The sequence below is a fragment of the Rutilus rutilus genome, assembly GCF_951802725.1.
Source record: "Rutilus rutilus genome assembly, chromosome: 4".
Taxonomy (NCBI): domain Eukaryota; kingdom Metazoa; phylum Chordata; class Actinopteri; order Cypriniformes; family Leuciscidae; genus Rutilus; species Rutilus rutilus.
The window spans coordinates 3831277-3853609 of NC_140212.1; the positions used below are offsets into that span (position 1 = coordinate 3831277).

The 22333-nt window shown below is 38.9% G+C and overlaps 1 protein-coding gene across 1 annotated transcript in view; it reads right to left on the reverse strand.

Annotated features, from left to right (window-relative positions):
• The window catches only part of LOC311289106 (sialoadhesin-like), a 67064-nt gene extending 45028 nt beyond the window's left edge, over window positions 1–22036 (reverse strand). The window contains exons 1-7 of the mRNA XM_084406864.1: window positions 21962–22036; window positions 20992–21055; window positions 20505–20864; window positions 19761–20084; window positions 19397–19663; window positions 18322–18588; window positions 16326–16592 (exon numbers count right to left, since the gene is read on the reverse strand). Coding sequence (XP_084262990.1) covers window positions 16326–16592; window positions 18322–18588; window positions 19397–19663; window positions 19761–20084; window positions 20505–20864; window positions 20992–21040 — 1534 coding nt within the window. The 5' untranslated portion in view covers window positions 21041–21055; window positions 21962–22036. The remainder of the gene's footprint in view (window positions 1–16325; window positions 16593–18321; window positions 18589–19396; window positions 19664–19760; window positions 20085–20504; window positions 20865–20991; window positions 21056–21961) is intronic.
• Window positions 22037–22333: the final 297 nt, after the last annotated feature.

Below are 22333 nucleotides of genomic sequence, written 5' to 3' on the forward strand. Positions count from 1 at the left end.
TATTTATTTATTAATAAATGAATTCATCCATACCTACCTCCATCCATCTATCATCCATCCCTCTATCTACCCCTCCATCTATCTCTCCCTCCATCTATATCCATCCATCCCTCCCTTCTTCCTTCCTCCTCCATCCCCCCTCACACACTCGCTCACTCTCACACACGCTCTCACTCACTCGCTCGCTCTCACACACACACACACACACACACACACACCCTCTCCCTCAATCCATCATGATGATATTTATTGGTGATCAAATTCGCAGACGACCGTTTCACTTTCCGACGCTCATCGTGATTGTCAGGCATTTCTCCTTTTAAGAGAAATTCTTGAACTTTCACATAAAATGCAAAATAATCCATGTTTTTTGGCAGATCCATGACAGGAAGTGGCAGAAAAACTTCGTTCTCGCACATGCACAGAACAGATCATGTTACCGGTATGGATCGAGTAGCGACACTGATTGTACGTATGGTAACTGGGCAACTACGCATGATTTGTAGTATGATTGCGTAAAGGGAACAGGAATTCCGGTAGGGAACAGAATCGACAGCTATACCGGTCGCGTGCAGCGCTGCAGCCACGTAAACAAGAGTTTGCCCTTCACCTACCGACTTTCACTTTCGGTGCCCGAATGGAAGTGAATGAGGCTTTGCGATTTTTTTTTAAATCTAGGCCTACGTGAAATTCTGCATCCATTGTACGATTTATTTAGTTATTTATTTTCCCCCTCGGAAGGGCAACATGAGTCGAGAAGGGCATATGGGCAGTTGCCCGGGCAACCTGAGCAACCCCCCTGTTGCACGTCCCTGGTGAAACCGAAAGCAGAACAGATTTCAGCAAATACTTCTGTTTTGTTTCATGTTTGTTTCTCTAATTCCGACACCGATGATCATAAATGTATGGAAGCTTGTTTCCAATTCCACCAATAAAAAATGAATTACTCTCAGTGTCACTTTCATCAAAAATTTGTCATTAAGAACCTTAAAAATAAAATAAGTTTTAATAAATATTTTATTTTGCCTATATTAACATTGGTCTTGATGGGGGGAGGAGTCAGTTCTGCCACGCTCAGGTACGCATTAGTGAATCTTGATCATATTGATCTCCTCATCAACAGCGATCATAATGGAGTGCTATTAAATATTATATATCATAAATATTAAATCAGAATAGCTCAGAAGATAACAACTTGCAGGGCTGCCAACTCTCACGCATTCAACATGAGATTCACGCAATTGACACTGACACGCTCTCACGCCACCTCCATTACCATCACGCAGTGAAAAATCGCGAAGCAAAGAGAACATTGACACCAACAGACAAGACGGAGCAGGTGTTACGAACTGCTCTGAGACACTAAGTTAGAGATCCAAATGCAGCTTTAATTAAGGGGCAATCCAGACACGTAATTCAATATACAGGTAATAGGTCAAAACACAGGTAGGCCGTCCAAACAAACAAACAAACAAACAAAACAGGCAGGGGTCAGAGGCAAAAGAGTAATCCACGGTACAGGCAAAAAATCCAAAAACCAAGAGACATGAAACCAGGGAAAACGCTCCGAAATGCAGCGCAACAACATACAAGACTTCACAGGGAATGATGAGGTGAACCAGGCTTATATGGGGTGAACTAAACAATATAATGAGAAACAGGTGAATGTGTTAATCAGGGATGATGAGTCCGGGCAGTGAATTATGGGAAATGTAGCCTAGTTGTGAGTGAATAATGATAGTCTGATGTAGAGTGCCCTCAGGTGGCTCTCAAGGGCACTCCAGCTGATGACCGTTACAGCAGGTTTATATGATATGAAACAGTCTCAGCTTTCTAATTCTATCAATTGTATTATGAAATTCAAACATTAAATATCGTTTTGACCAAAGTACAAACAGTAGCACAAATAAATGCAATCAGGGCAGGACTGAGGGGTCTGGGGCCTCTGGGCTTGAGTTTATGTCGGGGCCCTACCTACACTAAAAATGACCTCAACTAGAACATCATTTTGGAGTAGCACAAAATACACAAACATAAAATATGCTTTGAGGTTTCTAGAACAATTAATATGCAATATGCCTAGCCTAGTCAAAGTTTAGAGGTAATATTATATAGTCATTATAATACAATAAAATACAGGCTGTGCTCTCTCAGTTGAGAGAAGATCAAAACCCTGAAATAACACTGAGCAATAAAGCTAGCATCTGTTATGTTTATGTCAGATTATTTCATTTTAATCAGTAAATTCGGTCAGAATAAAAAAGACACTGTATGACTACCAATCAAATGAGATCAAATCAACAAAATACATCTTTGGATTTAATGCAGCTCAGACATAGCATGAACTGATATAAACAACAATTATAATTGCATAATCAGTGTTGGGTTTAATGCTGTTAGCAAGGTTACAGACAGACAGATGAAGATCAGGATAAAGTTCAAATGCAGGGTTTAATAATCCAACAGGCAAAAATAACAGAAGGTAGTAGCAACACATAAACACTAGCTCGAACAAGATCGGACAAACACTGAGTGAAGGTGGGGAACTTAAATGCACATTGTGGTTAACTAAATGATGAAGAGCTGTGATAAAGATTAGTGTCAAACAAAGGAACACGTGACTAATGAAAACAAACTAAAAGTCCATGAAAACAAAACTAGTAACCAACACAACTGATTTTTGTAACAAATGCATTACTAACTAATTACTGTAATTTAATAACTTTTCCTTCAAAAAGTAAAGAATGGGATTACTCTAATTTTTCTGTAATTTATGTACAGTTACTTATGGTTTAATTCCATTAAATAGATTATTGAATAATTCTATATAAAACAATAGTGGATTTAATGTAAAAAATTTGCCTTTTATGGTAAAATGTGATGTAACCTTGCAATTTTATAGTATTTATTTGAAATAATTAAAAGCAGTTTCATGTCTATCTTTGTATTGTTCAACTGGTCAAGGTTGATATGGGATTTTGAAAGTTACTAGTAAAAAGTAATGCAATACTTTTTAGAAAGAGTCATTAGTACAGTAATGTAATTACACTGTTGAAGCTTATGAATTGAAATCGTGAAATTTGTGTCAAGAACTAATAAAACTGAAGCATACCAGTAATTCTCTACCATGTAAACATTGTAACATGTTGTCACTAAACATAATGAAATTCTGTTTTGTTACCAAATGTTTTAGCTAAACTCAAAAGTTGGCAGCCCTGAACAACAGATGTATGTCCTCTCGTGATCTGCTATTGGTGAGTAATTACTTTGGTGGCTTAATCCCCTGATTATTGCCGAAAGCCCCTGATCTTTTTGAAGATTCACTCACATTATAAATGTAAAATAATATACATTTTAATATAAATTCTTACAGTTTGTTCGCCCTTGTCTAGTTGTGATGAAAAAGAGAAAAGGTTGTTTTCGATCTAAACATAATGCGTTGAAGTGACAGACAGCTTAACCGTCACGCTTTTTTAGTTTCTCGCACCACGTTTCAGAACGCAATGTCAAGTTAAGCGTTCAACTTTGACACCCAGTACTCTTTTCCATTTTGTTCACTTAAAAAAAAAAGCACAAACGTGTTCGTTCATTTAACTCACAGCAGTTTTAAAACCTTCATAATAAAAAAATAAAACCTTCAATAATCAAAAGATATTTGTCCAAAAATTATGAAAGGATACTTTTTTATTTAACATTTTTGTTTTTATTATATCAATATAAACCGCTGTTTAGTTTACGGTGTAGGAAGTCTCAGGACAAGCAGAGCTGACGTTGTTATGGCAATGGGCGTTTTTGTTTTAGACACGCCACGTTGTAAACCAATCACAACAGACTGAGCTCTCTGGCCAATCAGAGCAGAGTAACTTGCGGAAAGGAGGGATTTAGAGAGATTGATTCATCTGACAAGTCGTTTGAGAATCATTGAAAATGTGGTGATGTGCAAATGTATTTTATGAGAAAATGAAACAGTTTTTTGACCTTTGATGTAATGCATCATCACATCAAATAATATTTAATAATAATTAATGGTTTTAAATAATGGTTAAATAATATTAAACATCAATATCAATATATTATTATTTTTCAATAATCAATCAACATAATCAATTTTTACTAATGATCAAAATAAAATATAGTCCTACAAAGCTATTATTACCAGAGCATGTGATCAGAGCAGGTTATTTTACCATTGTTGCCCAGCATGACTATACCAGCTCAGTAGGGTTATTGCAAACAGAAGTCTACTACAGAGAAATTTCACGTTATTTGAGCGGACTTTGCTTTTCCAGTGCGTGATCGGTACATGATTCGAGCGTTTGGGCCGTTAACGACAGAGCAGAACACGCAGCGCAAACACGGAGCGGAACATTGAGCAGAGAGCGCAGCGGCAGCGCGCCGTCACACACACACACACACACACACACGGAGCGGAAAAGACCCGCTCATGAAAGCTGCGTGAGAATGAAACCTGATCGCCGAACACGGAGGGGCGGGATCGCATATTTTCGGCCTTTTCAATAGCAGCCGCAACAGGAAATCATTAAAACGAGGCAAAAAAAAGTGATGCATTGTTTGCGTTATTTTTTTTTTTTACGCATTAAACATCTTAAATTAATCGCAAAGATTAACGCGTTAATTCCCCCAGCCCTAAAAATATGTTTTATCCCTCCAGAAGGAGCTCCTATTTTTAAAGGAGTTTCTGTCTGAAAGTGTGACACCAGAAGAAGCTGACTGTGTTCTCAATCACAAATAATGTGCAACATAAACAACACACTGAGGTCAAGTACGTTTCCCACTGCTGATCTGGTAAGAAAAGAAATGGTTGTTCAGACTCATGCTATTTTACAGAAATGAACTTCTGACTCCTATATTTTCTGTAAGATCTCTGACCAAAGGTCACAAACTTCAGATCTTATTAGGTAATGCTTTAAAGTAAGTTTTCACTTGTTATCATTAGTAAACACGAACGAACGATGGACAATGCTTTGTTAATATTAGTTACTGTTAATTTCAACATTTACTAAACAAATTTTGCATTACCTAATGTTAACAAATGTTAACAAATCAAGCTTTTAATGTTGTTTATATGTCTATGTGGTGTTTTTAATATGCTTTGAGACAAACCATGTACAAATGCATTAGTCGACACTATTGCTGAGTATTTTCTCCTTAAAACTGCAGTTCAAAGACAGTCTCAAAAACACAGTTTGAATTCGCTGGTGTTTCTGACGTCACAAACTTGTTTCAACTTTCGGGAGTCAACGAGTGGATCTCTGAGCTGCTGTGAGTGAGTGGGGGCGGGGCTAATTTGCATATTCATAGAACCGCCTATACTAAATGAGTCAAGGGTGTAGAGTTGTATTCAAACTATTTAAGGCATTTTAAAGAAAAGAAAAAACCTTTTAAATATGTAATTTTGGATGAGTTTTAAGGGATAAAATACAGGGGGACTTTAAGTGTTACTGATTATTTCAAGTAATTTGCCATAAAGTAGCTAATTTCTGTCCATCATAATGTTAGTTCATTCATATAGTATATGGATAGTTCATAAAAGAAGATATTTTGAAGAACAGTGGCAACCAAAAACATCATTGGACTCCATTAACACTGAGGGAAAAAAACACTGGAACATTTTTCAAAATATCTTCTTTTATGTTCAACAGAAGAAAGAAAGTCCTACAGGTTTGGAATGATAGAATTGCAATTTGTTGGTGAAAATGTGCTCGAAAAATCCATTTGTGGTGTTTGAGTTATGCATTAAGATTTGAAGGTTTCAGTTCATTCTAAAGGCTCGTTCACACCAAGAATGATAACTATAAAATCATAACAATAATATCGTCCACAGTCACACCAACGAACAATATCGTTCTGTTTATTATAAGTGCGCTCTGCAGTTTTGTCGTCTACTGCTTTAAATGCTCGAGCTCTTTACAGAAGGATGGATTCTGATTGGCTGTCAATGTTTTTATCGTTCATCAGCTGAAAAAAAAAATAGTTTCAACAATATAATTTTTTGTGCCGTTCCTACACCTTTAGAAAACAAAAAAGTTGTTTATCTTTCGTATCGTTGTGGAAGATATACTAGCCTCATACTCGTTATAGTTATTGGTCTAAACAGGCCTTTAATGTTCAACAACATCTGCACTGACCAACGGTGAAATTGCATTCTGTCCGAGTTGGTACTATCAGGTCATGTGACCTACAGCATCAGCTGCGTCGCTTCACTGCCATTCACAACTCCTCTCCCAGGGCCTAATTGGGATAATAAAGTGTTCATTGAGTGCACACTTCAGAAGTAGTAGGTCATCCTGGGTATGTTTAGCCTAATGTTTTTTTTAATACTATGTATTCGGACATGATACTAGTTTTTCACATACTGTATAGCAGGGAAGTATTCGATTTTGGACAAAGTGCAACTGTTCCTTTTCTGTCTTTAAACAACCAAGTGATGGGTCATGCTTTCATAAATCGTGTCTTCTGATGACACATCCGTGATCTTTGCCCTACTATCTTGTGGGCTTTGGTCTTCCTTGAGGTCGGTCGCAGATGCTGCATCTCCTGCAGAATGATGACGGATCTCAGCATATTCCTCGGTCAGCGAGGAGGCGCCCCTGATCTCTCCTGACTCCGGCTCTGTGTTCGTGAAGTCGATGGTGGAATAATGAAGAGATTCTGATGATCTTGGTGTAACGGCTGACAGCATGTCTTTATTCCCGTAAACACACTCGCCGTCACCATGGGAATCCGTGGCCTGATGGAGCAGAAACACAGCAGAATCAGATGAATGTCCGTTTGTGATGTCTTTGAAAATGAATAGTGTGAGTGTGTTTAACTCACTATTTGAGACAGTATGAGTCCAGATGTGTCGTCTTGTCTGGTTCTTGAAGGTTTGGGATTCCTTCTTCTGCAAAATGTTTTTAGGCCATCAAAAAATAGATTAGATTTCTGATATAATATGTCAATTAGAATCACAAATCCTCCTTGTGATGAGGCTAGTAAAGTAAAAGTCTCATCAAATCAATGTGATATAACTGTTTATTTGGCTTCACACTGCAAAAAATGATGTTCTTCTGTATTTCTGTCTTGTTTTCCAGTACAAATATATGAACATTCTTAAATTAAGACACATTTTCTTGAGAAGCAAAATGGGCAAAAAGTCTTGTTTTCTGAAAAATCTATCAAAATTAAGAACAAGAACAAGAACAAATATCTGCCAATGGGGTTAAAAAAGTGTATTTCTCTGAACCCATTGGCATTTTTCTGAAAACAAGACTTAATATCCGATTAAGTGACTTAAGTAATTTTGCTTCTCAAGTAAAAGTATCTTGATTTAAGAACGTTTAGATATTTGTACTGGAAAACAAGACAAGCATATTTTGGAGTGAAACTTTTGAACACATTTACCAGAATAGCCAAAGAAATCTCTGTAATCATCTATAGTTTAGCCTCAGCTCATTATATATTGGACCAGTTCTGTGATAATCATGTTTTTTTTGTCTTTCCACAAATGACATTTGTCTGATGTACCCACCGTTCATTGTAGACTGCTATGATGCACAAGATCATCATGGCTGATGCGCCGACAGCAGCTCCGAGCAGCACAGACGGGTGATGGAAACCTGGAAAGCAGTGTTTTATTGCTCAGAGGTTGGTCTTTTATAGCTCAGAATGAGATCATTTAAGTGTCTAAAATGTTTCTCAGGAGGGATAAAAATGAATGTGTAGAGCAACTCAGATCATTTGATAATAGATTCATACTGAGATCTCTGATATTTGATTACAGACTTTAGTGTCTTGGCAAATATGAGCACATTTCTCTGGAGAAAAGTCTCCATTTGGTCTCCATTTGATCTCATTGCTGTCTAGGAGAAAGAATTCCCCTGTGGAAAAGAAGTACACTTCACCATACAAAAAAAAAAGAGAAAAAGTAAGAGAAAATTTTAATATTTAAGTGTGAATTGAAGGTAATGTTTTCAGTCACATAATTGCATGTTATTTATAATTATAGGTTAAATTTATATTCAATTCAATAAGCCAAACATAGAGTTCTTTTTTTGAAGTATAAGACTAAAGTACATAGTTTTATGTAATTTCTCAATTACTTCTATTGTCTTTGAAATATGGTGAAAGTGTGCAGCCATATACTGATTAGCATGTACTGTATGTAAACTAAAATAAACTTTAATGTCATTTCTTTTGAAAATTGAGTAACTTTATTTGACACTGTCCTTGTTACATGTAGTTACTATAGTAATAACTATAAATTACATGCAGCTAACCCTAACCACACCCTAATCCTAAGTACATGTAGTTAATTATTATTACTAAGTACTTTAATGTATAATTACACTATAACACAGACACCTTAAAATTATGTTTAACTGAAAATTGTAGGTTATGCATATTTAAACATATTTAAATGTGTTTTTTATTACACATTTGTAATGAAGCTGCTTTTAATATATTATCTTTAAATGTAATATTGAATAACACACTACAATTAAAATTATAATGGAGTATTTTGTGTGCTTTTAATATGTTAGTCAACACATTAAAATAAGTCTACTTTAAAGCACAACAAAATGTATTAAAACAATAATTTAAAATGTGCTTTAAAGTAAAAAACGTTAAATGGGGTTCAATATAGAACTCTTGGGTTCTTGAATCAATTTTAAAGATCACTTTAAAGGTTCTAAGGAGAAATGTCTTAAATGATTGCGAAAATACATTCATGTTTAAGGGGTCTTTCAGTTTTTTTCTACTGATTTAGTATGTTTATGAGCTGTTTAATTAATAAAATGTAATTAAAATAAAAAATTAATCAAAACAAATTAAGGACAACTAAATCCATAAAATCATCCCTAAAAGATTCTATATATGAAGCACCTTACAGAAACTTTTCTTCTAAGAGTGTATACTTTTAAGATTTGAAGTACTCTACAAGCGCAAATTCAATTCAGATTAAGTGCACTTCTTTTTCAGAAGGGTTAAGATATTCTGGAGATCTCATTTGTGATCATTCTTGTTGATCAGATAAAGCTGTTGTTGTGCGTCAGAGAAGCGAATCTCACCTGTCTCTGTCCCAGACGTCCGTGTGACGGGATGAAACCGTTGGCTGGCGCTGGCGGTGCCGAGGGTGTTTGCACTGAAACACTGCAGGACGTCCATGTCTGTGAGAAGCTGATTGATGGTCAGGATGCTCTTCAGGCTTGTGCTTCCTAAAGTTTCATTCCTGATGAGCGTGTTTGTAGAGTTGGCGAGAACATTTCCAGATAGACGCCACTCTAGTTTAGGCGAGGGATTCCCATGAGCCTCACAGACACACGTGATTACGCTGCTTTTGTTACAAGAGCTGGAGATTTTGGGCGCAACTGAAAGAGATAATAAGATCATTAACTGTAGTTTCTGTGTAGGATCTGAGCAAAATAAAACAGCTTGAGGACCTGTTTCACTTAAGAAAAACTGCTGAACATCTCACTAGGGCTTTTCACACTTGAAATATGTGAATATGTGAAACTCTGGGTCACACTAAAAACCGGGTTAACAGAATTCTTGGTTATCTTGCTTCACGTTTCACATTGGGGTTAACATTTATTTCTGAGTATTTATAAACACATTCCTAAACCATAAATGTTCTTATTTGCATATTTGCCATTCAGCCACATTGCACATTCTCATCGACTGAACTATCAAGTTTATAATAAATGGGCTTTTCGGACTATAAAGGTAAGAATGATATGGTCTCTTCTTCACAACAATTGTCACGTTTTCTGTCACCATTTGACAATTTCCCTTCAAACGCTAAACTACTGTTTATCCAACGCCCATGACTGTTCAAAGCATGTGCTTATGAGCCACGCATTTGGCTGTTTGTTGCTAAGCGTCTAGCCGTTACATTCTGACACAGATCATTTCACAATGCACTGGTTGCACCACAATGTGGGATTAATGACGCCAATAGCAGTGCTACTCCTGTTCCCGAGCAGGGTTTCATAACCCCGGGTAAAAAGCGGTGCTAATGGCACTTCTAAATTACAAGTGTGAAACGTTCCTTTACCTTGGGTTATTCTATTTTGTAGACAGCAAATCAGTTTTCTTTTGGAGTGAAAAGATTAAATATAAATGGAATCAGTACATAAAATGCTTACTTTTAAAGATTAACGAAATAGCGAGTTCTCTTTACTATCGTGGTCATTTATCTGTGGATGTTCATTCTGTTCAGGCTCAGAGTGTAACGATCACCAGCTGGAGTGCCCTTGAGAGCCACCAGAGGGCACTCCACATAAGACTATTATCACTCACAAACTGCATTTCCCATAACTCACTGCCCGGACTCATCATCACTTATCACTGATCACATTCACCTCATTCACTGATTGCGTTCACCTGTGTCTCATCATCCTGTTAGTCTCAGTCTATTTATACCATGTTCATTCATTCACTCACCGCGAAGTCTTGTTTAAGTGTTACACTGCTATTCCGAGCGTTTTCCCTGGTTTCTTGTCTTTTGGTTTATTTGGATTTCTTGCCCTGTTCCCTGGATTACTCTTTTGCCTCTGGTCCCTGCCTGTTTTGTTTGATTCTTTGTTGGTTTGTTTGGACTGCCTACCTGTGTTTTGACCTTTTGCCTGTACACTGGATTACGCCTCTGGATTACCCACAATAAAGCTGCGTTTGGATCTTAACCCTCGTGTCTCGGAGCAGTTTCGTAACAGAAGACTTCGCCACACCCGGATCCAGCAGCTATGACCTCCAGGAATCCAGCAGTACGGATCTCGCCTGATCTTCCCAGCATGAGCCGGGAGTTCGCTGGACAGATCGCGGCCTTGGCCCTGGATAGCCTCGATCTGTTCCAGTACACCTGGGGGTTTGTTCCTCTCGCTGCCTCTTGCTCTCTGGGTGACGAGGCAATTAAGTTGTGTTACCGGCTGGGGGCTAAGGAGGTCGACCCGAGGGAGCTCCCCGATCTCTCCGGTCTGGATTGGAGAGAGGCACTCTCCAGATGTCTGGAGAGCTTCCTTCCGTGGCACGCCATGTCACCGTCTGCACTTCACGCCAGTTCAGCCGAGCCTGCACTTCACGCCAGTCCAGCCGAGCCTGCACTTCACGCCAGTCCAGCCGAGCCTGCAATTCACGCCAGTCCAGCCGAGCCCGCACTTCACGCCAAATCTGCCGAAGACAAGGCAGTATGCGTCATGCCCGCCGCGACTGAGACAGCAAGCGACATGCCCGCTAAGCTAGAGCCTTCACCGCTGGTCCTGTCCAGCACAGAGCCTTCTTCACCGCTGGTCCCGTCCAGCACAGAGCCTTCACTGCTGGTCCCGTCCAGCACAGAGCCCTCTTCATCGCTGGTTCCGTCCAGCTCAGAGCCCTCTTCGCCGCTGGTCCTGCCCAGCTCAGAGCCCTCTTCGCCGCTGGTTCCGTCCAGTTCAGAGCTCTCTTCATCGCTGGTCCTGTCCAGCTCAAAGCTCTCTTCATCGCTGGTCCTAACCAGCTCAGAGTCCTCTTCGCCGCTGGTCCTACCCAGCTCAAAGCCCTCGCCGCCGCTGGTCCCGTCAAGCTCAGAGCGCGCTGATCCTGATCCAGAGACTGAGCTTCACGTCACGTCAGCCGATCCAGAGACTGAGCTTCACGTCACGCCTGCCCGTCAAGAGTCTCGTCCCGCCGAGACTGAATCTTTTCCTGAGCCTGAATCTGATCCTGATACTGAGCCTGAATCTGTTCCTCTTCCTTTTTCTGCGCCTGTGTCTCCGGACAAGATGGCCTACACCGATCCAGTGTCTGTTCAAGTCACGTCTGCCGAGCCAGTGTCTCCGGACAAGATGGCCGCCGCTGATCCAGAGTCTCCGGACAAGATGGCCGCCGCCGTGCCAGTGTCTCCAGACAAGATGACCGCCGCCGAGCCAGTGTCTCCGGACAAGATGGCCGCCACCGATCCAGAGTCTGTTCAAGTCACGTGTGCCGAGCCAGTGTCTCCGGACAAGATGGCCGCCGCCAAGCCAGTGTCTCCAGACAAGATGGCCGCCACCGAGCCAGTGTCTCTGGACAAAATGGCCGCTGCCACGTCGACTGAGCCCTCAGCAGAGATAGCTGCCGACACGCCTGAACCTGAGCCCTCAACAGAGATGGCCGCTGTCACGCTGTCTGTTCCTGTCGCTGAGCCGGTGTCTGTTCCTGAGCCGGTGTCTGTTCCTGTCCCTGAGCCGGTGTCTGTTCCTGTTCCTGAGCCGGTGTCTGGTCCTGTGCCATGGTCGCCTCCCTGGCCGCCTGAAGGGTCGTCTCCTCCCTGGCCGCCTGAAGGGTCGTCTCCTCCCTGGCCGCCTGAAGGGTCGTCTCCGCCCTGGCCGCCCGAAGGGTCGTCTCCTCCCTGGTTGCCTGCACTGCCTGCTCCACCCTGGTCGCCTGCACAGCCTGATCCGCCCTGGTCGCCTGCTCAGCCTGATCTGCCCTGGTCGCCTGCACAGCCTGCTCCGCCCTGGCCTTCCGCCCTGCCGGAGTCTTCAGGTCCTCTTCCGCTGCACGGGCCTGGCCCTCCATCCCGCCCCCGGGTCCGCCTCCGCTCCACCTCCCTCCTGGACAGTTTTAGGAGCGTCTGGAATCCGCTCCTTAAAGGGGGGGCTATGTAACGGTCACCAGCTGGAGTGCCCTTGAGAGCCACCAGAGGGCACTCCACATAAGACTATTATCACTCACAAACTGCATTTCCCATAACTCACTGCCCGGACTCATCATCACTTATCACTGATCACATTCACCTCATTCACTGATTGCGTTCACCTGTGTCTCATCATCCTGTTAGTCTCAGTCTATTTATACCATGTTCATTCATTCACTCACCGCGAAGTCTTGTTTAAGTGTTACACTGCTATTCCGAGCGTTTTCCCTGGTTTCTTGTCTTTTGGTTTATTTGGATTTCTTGCCCTGTTCCCTGGATTACTCTTTTGCCTCTGGTCCCTGCCTGTTTTGTTTGTTTCTTTGTTGGTTTATTTGGACTGCCTACCTGTGTTTTGACCTTTTGCCTGTACACTGGATTACGCCTCTGGATTACCCACAATAAAGCTGCGTTTGGATCTTAACCCTCGTGTCTCGGAGCAGTTTCGTAACACAGAGTCAGCACAGCGAGGACCACCATATATACTCAGAGACATATGCTAAATTAGGGAAGTTGCTGACCGCTAAGATTAACTTCTCCATCTTGCCACAGAGAATCCACTACAGGATGCAGTCTTGTATCACTTGAGCTCCACTGACTTCACTCGCTTTCATACCTGTCATGGCGCTGCTCTGAGTAAGGTCTGTTGGTTGTCACTCCCAAAAGTCACATTTTTTTTTCATAAAGTTAAACCTATCTCAACTTTGTCGCGTCGCTGGACACGCTAGATTCTGGATGAATTGAGACGATTTTTTGTTTTGTTTAAAATTCTTGCATGATTCTGAATGGACAACTAAACAAAACAACATGTAATTTACTAAAGGTTCTGACAAATTGTTAATTGGTGTAGTGTAGTCTATAAAGATTATTATTAGTATTTCTTTTTTTTAAGTTGGGTTGAATGAATGATTCAATGACTCGCTCAAAGAATTCACTTGTTTCATTACTAGATGAATCAGCGTTTTTGAACAAATCTCTTGAATGAATGATTTAAGGACGAATACATTTTTTAAAAGTCACTTGTCGACTGTGTAACAATTTAATTGATACAATCTTTATTTGAAGCATCAAGTTACATTCACAAGGTGATTTACTGTATTTTGATCGCTACTGCAGACATCGGTGTTTATATCCAAAGTATAAACATTTATCCCAGTACTTCTATGATAAAATATCAATACTGTGTGGTTGAAAAGACTGTTTGGAAACTGTTTCATACTTATACATCACAACTGCTCTCTCCGCCAAACCAGATCTGAATGTTCGCTGTGATCATACTTGTTAAAGGTTTAATAGACATATAGCTGAATCGCTGTCATTTAGGAATAAGATCGCATGGGTGTTTGAATCGAGATTGTGATCTTTTAACAATTAATCGTGCAGCTGTTGGAAACGCCTACATCCTGTTGCCAACGGTCAGTCGCTTGTGTTGCCTGAAATTGGTAGCTCTCCATTGAAATGAATGGTATCATGTCACTTATGCGCATAAGTGTCGTGGTCAGTGTAAACAGCTTTACAAAGTAGTATTCAATTGTAAAAAGTGTCAAAAATGAACATTCTGTCACTTACTGTATACACCAAACCTATATGACTTTCTTTCATGCATGTAACACAAAAGTAGATATTTTGAAGAACGTTGGGAACAAAACAACATTGGACCCCATTGACTTCCCTTGTATGAAAAAAAAAAGAGAAAAACACTGAGATAATATCTCTCTCAAAAAAGAAAGTAAGTCATACAGGTTTTGGATGACAAATGCTAAATGACAGAATTTTCATTTTTGTGTAAACTATCCATTTACTTCAAACTGTACACTTACAATACATGTAAGCAATATACATGCCGCTCTGCTTTGAGTCTTTGCATGTATTACTATGTAAAGTGTGATTCTGGCACAGCTTCATGCAATTTCACTTCCTTCAGTGCAGTTTCACAAAGGTATTATCATATTAAAAAATTTTGCATTTCAAAACTTGAACATGTTGCTCTGTAGGGGAACCAGATCTCCTGTGGTCTTTCCATATACATTTTCTGTATATGAAGAAAACACGCATGCAAAAATGTTACACACATTTAACAGCATTTCTAACATTTAACTGAACTGCAACTTACTGTATTGTTGGTCACCTGTCATAAGTTTTTTTTTTTTTACGAATGTCAGTATGCATCCTTCATATAAGATATTAAACCACTGTGTAGTTTATTTGATCAAATAGTCTTTACCGTAAGCTATACATCAAATTGAAGTCATTTAAACATGGTTTTGTGGTTTTTGCAACTCTTCAATAGTGTCTTTTCAGTGCTCAAAGTCATATTGTGACTGCGTGAAACCGTATCACCACATGCTTTTATGGTAAAATTCACCTTTTTAATCTCAAAACATGTTTATTTTAACCATAAACATTGCACTTTGCATCCAAATGCAATGCAATGATTTGCTTTTGCTGTAAGGGATCAGATTAAATAAGTGAATATAACAGTGCAGTAATTTTTCTTTGTACTCACACTGAGCATCCAGTTCAATTGTTGCGTTGTGTTGGCCATGCTGGTTTTGAGCTGTACAGCGATACCGTGTGGAGTGTGTAGGGTTAGACACAACGTAGGTATGATTAAATCCGGTCTGGAGGAGCTCAAACTGAGATCCGGTCTCTTTGTACCAGGTGAAGTTGAGCACTGCTGGTTTTGCATCAGTGCTGCAGGTCAGAGTCACTGGACGGCCCTCCATCATAGAGCCGGAGGGAAAGAATGACAGCGATGTGTTTTTTGGGGCATCTGAGGAAAAAAGATGTGTAGTGTAGCAGTTCAAGATCTGGGTTAGTAACTGAATAGCTGTATGTTTAAACCTTGTTATTTTACAAGTTTCAGATGTAGGCAGTATGTTGAAGCATGTGTGCAAACATCTAGACGAACACAATACAAAATAACCGACAAAACACCATGTGTCTGTATTTCACCTATTACGTTGTTCGCTTTACACTAGCTGTGTAATGGTTTTAATTAGCTACTGTGCTAAAGCAAATCAAACACAGACTATATGATGAGAATTTGTAGTAAACATTATAGGACTGTTTTTCATTTGTCGACTGGACAGTGTGTTAGTCTGAACTGAGAACAGCTGCACTGTGAGCAACTGAAGCACATCTGGGAATAAATCAAAACCCACTGACACTGATCATAAATTTGCAGTTTAGTGATGTTCACAGAAAAAAGTTACTTGGATCATTAATGTTAGGGTTTGTACATTAAAATCCTAATCAAAATAACATTTTTTTTTTTTTTTTGGCATTGAGTATATTATAAGAAATCAATTAATTCAGTCCTCTCGAATGTGAGTAACTGATTGATAATAGCGATTGCCAAACATTCACAATGGACGTCCAGCAGAATTCAGGCTGTCACAGTAGATAGCATTATGACAATCTTCCACATTTGTAAAATAATAGTAAAGACATAAACACAATGAATTAACACTAGTGGAAGTATTTGCAGTAAAAGTGAAGGTTTTTAAATGTGTTAAATATATGAAATATATTTAAAATATATACATTAAAATGATTTAATGTATGAAATATTTAATATAATTGCATTTATTTTTTAGCTTTTAAGTCTAAAAATCTGAAGTCTGATATAGTAATGACTGTGAGTAAATTAGAAGAGCCTCTTGATACTCACACTGGACGTCCAGCATCACTGATGCGTTCTGAGCGCCGTGTTTGTTCTGAGCTGTACAGACGTATCGTCCGCTGTGTGTCGGGTCGGTGTTGCTGATGGTCAGGTTCTGTCCGCTCTGCACTGGTTTCAGTGGTTCTTCAGTGTCTCTGTACCAGGTGTAGTTGAGCACCGGTGGGTTTGCATCACTGCTGCAGCTCAGAGTCACTGAACGGCCCTCCAGAACAAAACCAGATGCATTTACATGTGCAGATGTGTTTTTAGGAGCATCTAATGGAGAAGAAAAATTTTATTTTTAATATTTGTAAAGTCATTAATGCTATGAAATAAGACTAATGTAAGTATGGGAAGGAATTAGTGACAAATAAAAATGCTTTTCAAAGGGGTGGTTGATTATGATTTCACTTTTCTAACTTTAGTTAGTGTGTAATGTTGCTGTTTGAGCATAAGCAACATCTGGAAAGTGACAACGCTCAAAGTTCAAAGCAAAGGGAGATATTTGCTTTTAAAGAAATTGTTTAAGGTCTACAACAAACGGCTGGTAGAGACTACACAACATTCCTCCAGGGTTAGTGACATCACCAACCCTAGAATTTACATAAACCCCGCTCCTTGAACACGATTTATAGATTATCAAGACAGAATATGCTAATCAATGACTAGAAGATAACTACACATAAGCTACATAAATTCATCAACTAAACATTCAGATATGTTCTGTTGCTTCTACATGTTGTCAATTCTTCTTGAGTCTCTCCATCATTGTCTGAATCCGGTTTGAACATAAAAGGCTAAACGTTTTTTAAATCTTCAGTGCATGTCTGTGTGAGTGCAAGCTGTTGAAGCTCCGCCCCCTGTGCCGGGAGCAGCAGCTCATTTGCATTTAAAGGAACAGACACAAAACAGTGCGTTTTTGCCAAGCGGCAACCTCCCTGTCTCTCTCTTGAAACCAACACAGAAGTGAATTAAACGGAAATTCATCAACTAGCCGCTTGAGGCTGGCTGCAAAAGTGAGTCAAATCTGTATCTCCCCCATGTTGAAATGCCCAACTTTACAGCAGAAAAAAACCTGTTTACACCCTGGAGCAAAAATTGGCTTTGGTCTATACAGCTAATTTTGCCCTTCATGACAACTGTGAGGGGGGTGAATTTTTTTATAACTCATCCGTTTAAATTATATTAAGCCTTAAATTTCTGCATAATTAAGGGTGTGTCCACTTTTGAGTGACAGGTGGATTCCCGCTGCTGTGGTCATTAGTCATCATTAGCCGTTTGTCTGCTGTCTGTTAGCCATCACCTTACCTCAGCTAATTGTCTGACTGTAAAAATAAATAAATTCGGGAGTGACGCGCTGCCAAGATGGCGACGGTCGGCTAAGCCCACTTTAAGCTTCAAAAACGGTCTTCAGAAACCTACGGGTGACGTCACGGACACTACGTCCATATTTTTTTACAGTCTATGGTTTTTGCTCACCCTCAAAAATGTACCATTTTAACATGCTATATAAAAATGTCTGTGGGGTATTTTGAGCTAAAACTTCACATACACACTCTGGGGACATCAGAGATTTATTTTACATCTTGTGAAAAGGGCATTATACCACCCCTTTAAATCGTACACATTTTCTCATCCATGTAAAAAGCGTCCGCTGTCAGCAGGTTAAAGGACTACAAAGTCATGTTAATTATATTTGCATTTAGTTCTTGTCGTTCACTGTACATTTACAAGCCTAGTAAAGATTGAAAAAAACTGTTTAAGCGAAGATCATTTATAGTAGCGGTTGTTTTTATAGTTTATAGTTTTTATTTTTAAAAATATATATAAAATAATTTTAATATAATATGTATAATTTATATTTTGTGTATTTATTTACACTACTCCTCTCTCTCTTTCTCTGCATATAAAATCTAGTATATATATGTGTGTGTATAAAGTCTGAAATCTGAAGTCTGATATAGTAATGACTGTGAGTAAATTAGAAGAGACTCTTGATACTCACACTGGACGTCCAGCATCACTGATGCGTTCTGAGCGCCGTGTTCGTTCTGAGCTGTACAGACGTATCGTCCGCTGTGTGTCGGGTCGGTGTTGCTGATGGTCAGGTTCTGTCCGCTCTGCACTGGTTTCAGTGGTTCTTCAGTGTCTCTGTACCAGGTGTAGTTGAGGACCGGTGGGTTTGCATCACTGCTGCAGCTCAGAGTCACTGAACGGCCCTCCAGAACAAAACCAGATGCACTTACATGTGCAGATGTGTTTTTAGGAGCATCTAATGGAGGAGAAAAAAATGTAGGCCATCATTTTTTTTTTTTTTTTTTTGAATAATTGTAAAGTGATTAATGCTATGAAATATCACTAATGTAAGAATGGGAAGTAATTAGTGACAAATGAAAATGCTTTTTAAATTGTACACATTTTCTCATCCATGTAAAAGGGTCCGTTGTCAGCAGGTTAAAGGACTACAAAGTCATGTTTATTATATTTGCATTTAGTTCTTGTCGTTCACTGTACATTTACAGTAAAGGTTGAAAAAGCTGTTTAAGCGAAGATCATTTATATTAACGGTTGATAATGCTACTCTGTGCAAAACAACTGACCTTAAATATTTGGAATTAAAGTAAGTAACAGTGAAGGTTTTATATAATATGTTTATTATTAATAAATGTGTGTGTGTGTGTGTGTATATATATATATATATATATATATATATACATAAAATAACATTATTTAATATTGTATTTTATGCATTAAATATTTTTATTGTTGACATTTACATTAAAATTTATGTATGTAAAAAAAAAACTGTGATATGAAACCTTCACTGTATCTTTACTTTCAAATATTTAAAGTGAAGTTTTTATATTTAAAAATATAAAATAATTTGAATATAATATGTATAATTTATATTTTGTGTATTTATTTACACTATTCCTTTCTCTCTTTCTCTGCATCAAAAATTAATTATATGCAATATTTTATACTTCTAGTATATATGTGTGTGTGTGTATAAAGTCTGAAATCTGAAGTCTGATATAGTAATGACTGTGAGTAAATTAGAAGAAACTCTTGATACTCACACTGGACGTCCAGCATCACTGATGCGTTCTGAGCGCCGTGTTTGTTCTGAGCTGTACAGACGTATCGTCCGCTGTGTGTCGGGTCGGTGTTGCTGATGGTCAGGTTCTGTCCGCTCTGCACTGGTTTCAGTGGTTCTTCAGTGTCTCTGTACCAGGTGTAGTTGAGCACCGGTGGGTTTGCATCACTGCTGCAGCTCAGAGTCACTGAACGGCCCTCCAGAACAAAACCAGATGCACTTACATGAGCAGATGTGTTTTTAGGAGCATCTAATGGAGGAGAAAAACATTCAGGCAATTATTTTACGATTTACAGCTCTAATTCTAGATGATCAGACAGTATTGATTGAAATAATCCCTGTCTTACACTGAACACGCAGCGTACGGGACTTGTGCTTTGTGATCTGCTCCTGAAGCTGGTGTGTTACAGTGCAGGTGAAAGTGGCTAAATGATGACGGTGAGTTACAGTGAAGATCAGATCAGAGATGAGCTCAGTTTGCTCCTGACGCTGCTGTTGTGTGAAGCTCTCGTTGAGGAGGTGTTCAGGAGACGAGCTCCATGTGAAAACTGCTGGACGAGAGGAACAGAAGATCTTAGTCGAGCAGCGCAGATTCACAGAGCTTCCCTCCGTCACCTTCTTCACCTCCTGCTGATCCTTAAACAGACTCACTGTGGGTTCGGGTGGAGAATCTACAACACATAGAGATACAGTCAAACATTACAGGATTATCATATCCAATAATGAAGGCACAAATATGTACAGTAGTTGATTTATTTATTATTTATGTCCAGTAACATTATCCAAATCATTTTGCATCGCAGACATAAGCTGTTTTCTGTGAATGTGCGAGACTTCCGATTCATAAGCCGCATATTAGTAAATGATTAGAAGAAAAACTCTGCAGTAACTGGTAAAACTAGTGTGTTTATGATAATAAATGAAAATAATATGATAACAATTACTAGTTTGCAATATAAAGCAGCATAATAGTTTTTGTACAAGTTAATAACTGGTAGCGAATGTCACCAGAAGCTTCGCACAATCATGTTACTAATGGCCGCGCCACACTTACATTTAGATAGAAGCAGCATGAACAATATGACACTCACTTGTGACAGCAATTTCAACTTTGTATTCAGGTTTGGTGTAGCTATGTTTCAATCTTTTGCTGCCTTCAACTCTGAAGTAATACAACCCTTTATCCCTATGACGGACATTATCGAAGCGGGTGGTGCAGTTTTTTTCTGTAGGAGTGCCAAATATTTCTCCTTTTAATGATCCAGTGTTGGGGCGACTGGAGTCAAACACTGCAGTGGAAGATGTGTTTTTATACCATATTCTCTTTGAATCTTTAGTGAGGTCTTTTACATGATTTTGATCAATATCAAATGTGCAGGGTATGAAAACACAGGATCCTTGTAGAGCTTCTACTCTCTCCGGCAGACTGATACTAAAGCCACAAAAAACTCCTAAAACACACAGACAAGAGGAACTGATCACACAGAGTTTACATGCAGAATAAACTGCTGCACTTGTTCATATGAAAATGCTTTCAGAATATTAATTCAGCAGATAAATAATCTATAAGAATGAAACCTTGTATCAGACATCCAGTGAGGAGGAACGTCACAGATATTTCCATCATTTACATTCACTCCACCTTACAACAGAAAATACAAACACACAATCATATACACTCTTAAAATAAACTGAAGAACCTTTAACATCCATTGAATCTTTCCATTCCATAAAAGCTTCTGTTGAGGCAAAAACAAGTAACTAACAAAATAGCATCAGGCATAAGAGACATCAGGATTCAAATTGTCCTTAAAAGACATTTATTCTTGCAAGAATAGTTCCCAGTCCATCCACAGTCCAGCTGCAGGCGGAGTGAGACCCAGAGCAGAGGTTGGCCAGCATTTTTATAGTGTTATCTCTTGTCACCCTTCACAGCACAAGGAACAAAAGGGACCCCCCTTGACCCCTCCCCAGCACGGGAATCTCCTTACCTCTGAAATCTCACACACACACACCCTGCAGCTGTATCAATATCATAAAAGAAACTCAAAATACAGCCAAAGAACGCATGGCATTCGTTTGTTAAATCGTTGAAAATAAAATACAAAGAAAAGATGAATTTTTCCACAACACTTCTTTATAGTGAAAAAACAATGTTCTTTAGATTATTAAAAGGTTCTTCATATTAAGAAAAAATGATTATTTTAGGAAGTGTTCCCTGAAAGTTTCCATAAATTGTTCTTCTATGGAATCGCTGTGAAAAAACCCACCCTTTTGGAAACTTTATTTTTAATAAACTTAACAACAGATATTTCCTTTTTTAAACTTTGGTGTAAACACTATTTATAAATCCCAAAACTATTTTTCATAAGTGAGAGAAATGTCATGAGAAAAAAATACAGGCTACTAAATCAAAACTCTGAATCACTGAAAATCTTTAAAAAAATTAAGTTTCATTTTAAACATGTTTTACAACCACAAAGTTTGTCAAAAGACTGAAAATCTCTAAGCGACAGAAGTTTTAGTGTGTTGTGTGTAAGTGACTTACCGGAGAAGAGTGAAAGAGCGACTGTGACTCTTCTACACTGGATAGAGGGAGATCTGTGTGTGAAATCAACATGTCTTTACTTCTATTAGAGTTTTACCACTTCCCCTTTCAGTCCGAACTAAATAACTATAGCCTGACTGAGTAATATATGCTAATCAGTATGAAGCTTATTGAATAATATTCAAAAAATAATTTCTTTATATTTACTTGAAACATCTTGTGAGATCCAGTAACGCTTAATAATTACTAAATATTATTCAGGAATAAGTGTTGAATCACATTTAAAACGCAATCTGTTAAGGAAACATTAACATTTCATTTTTTTGTGTTTCTTAGTTTTTAAGGTTGGCTATTATAGTATTACAGTAAGAA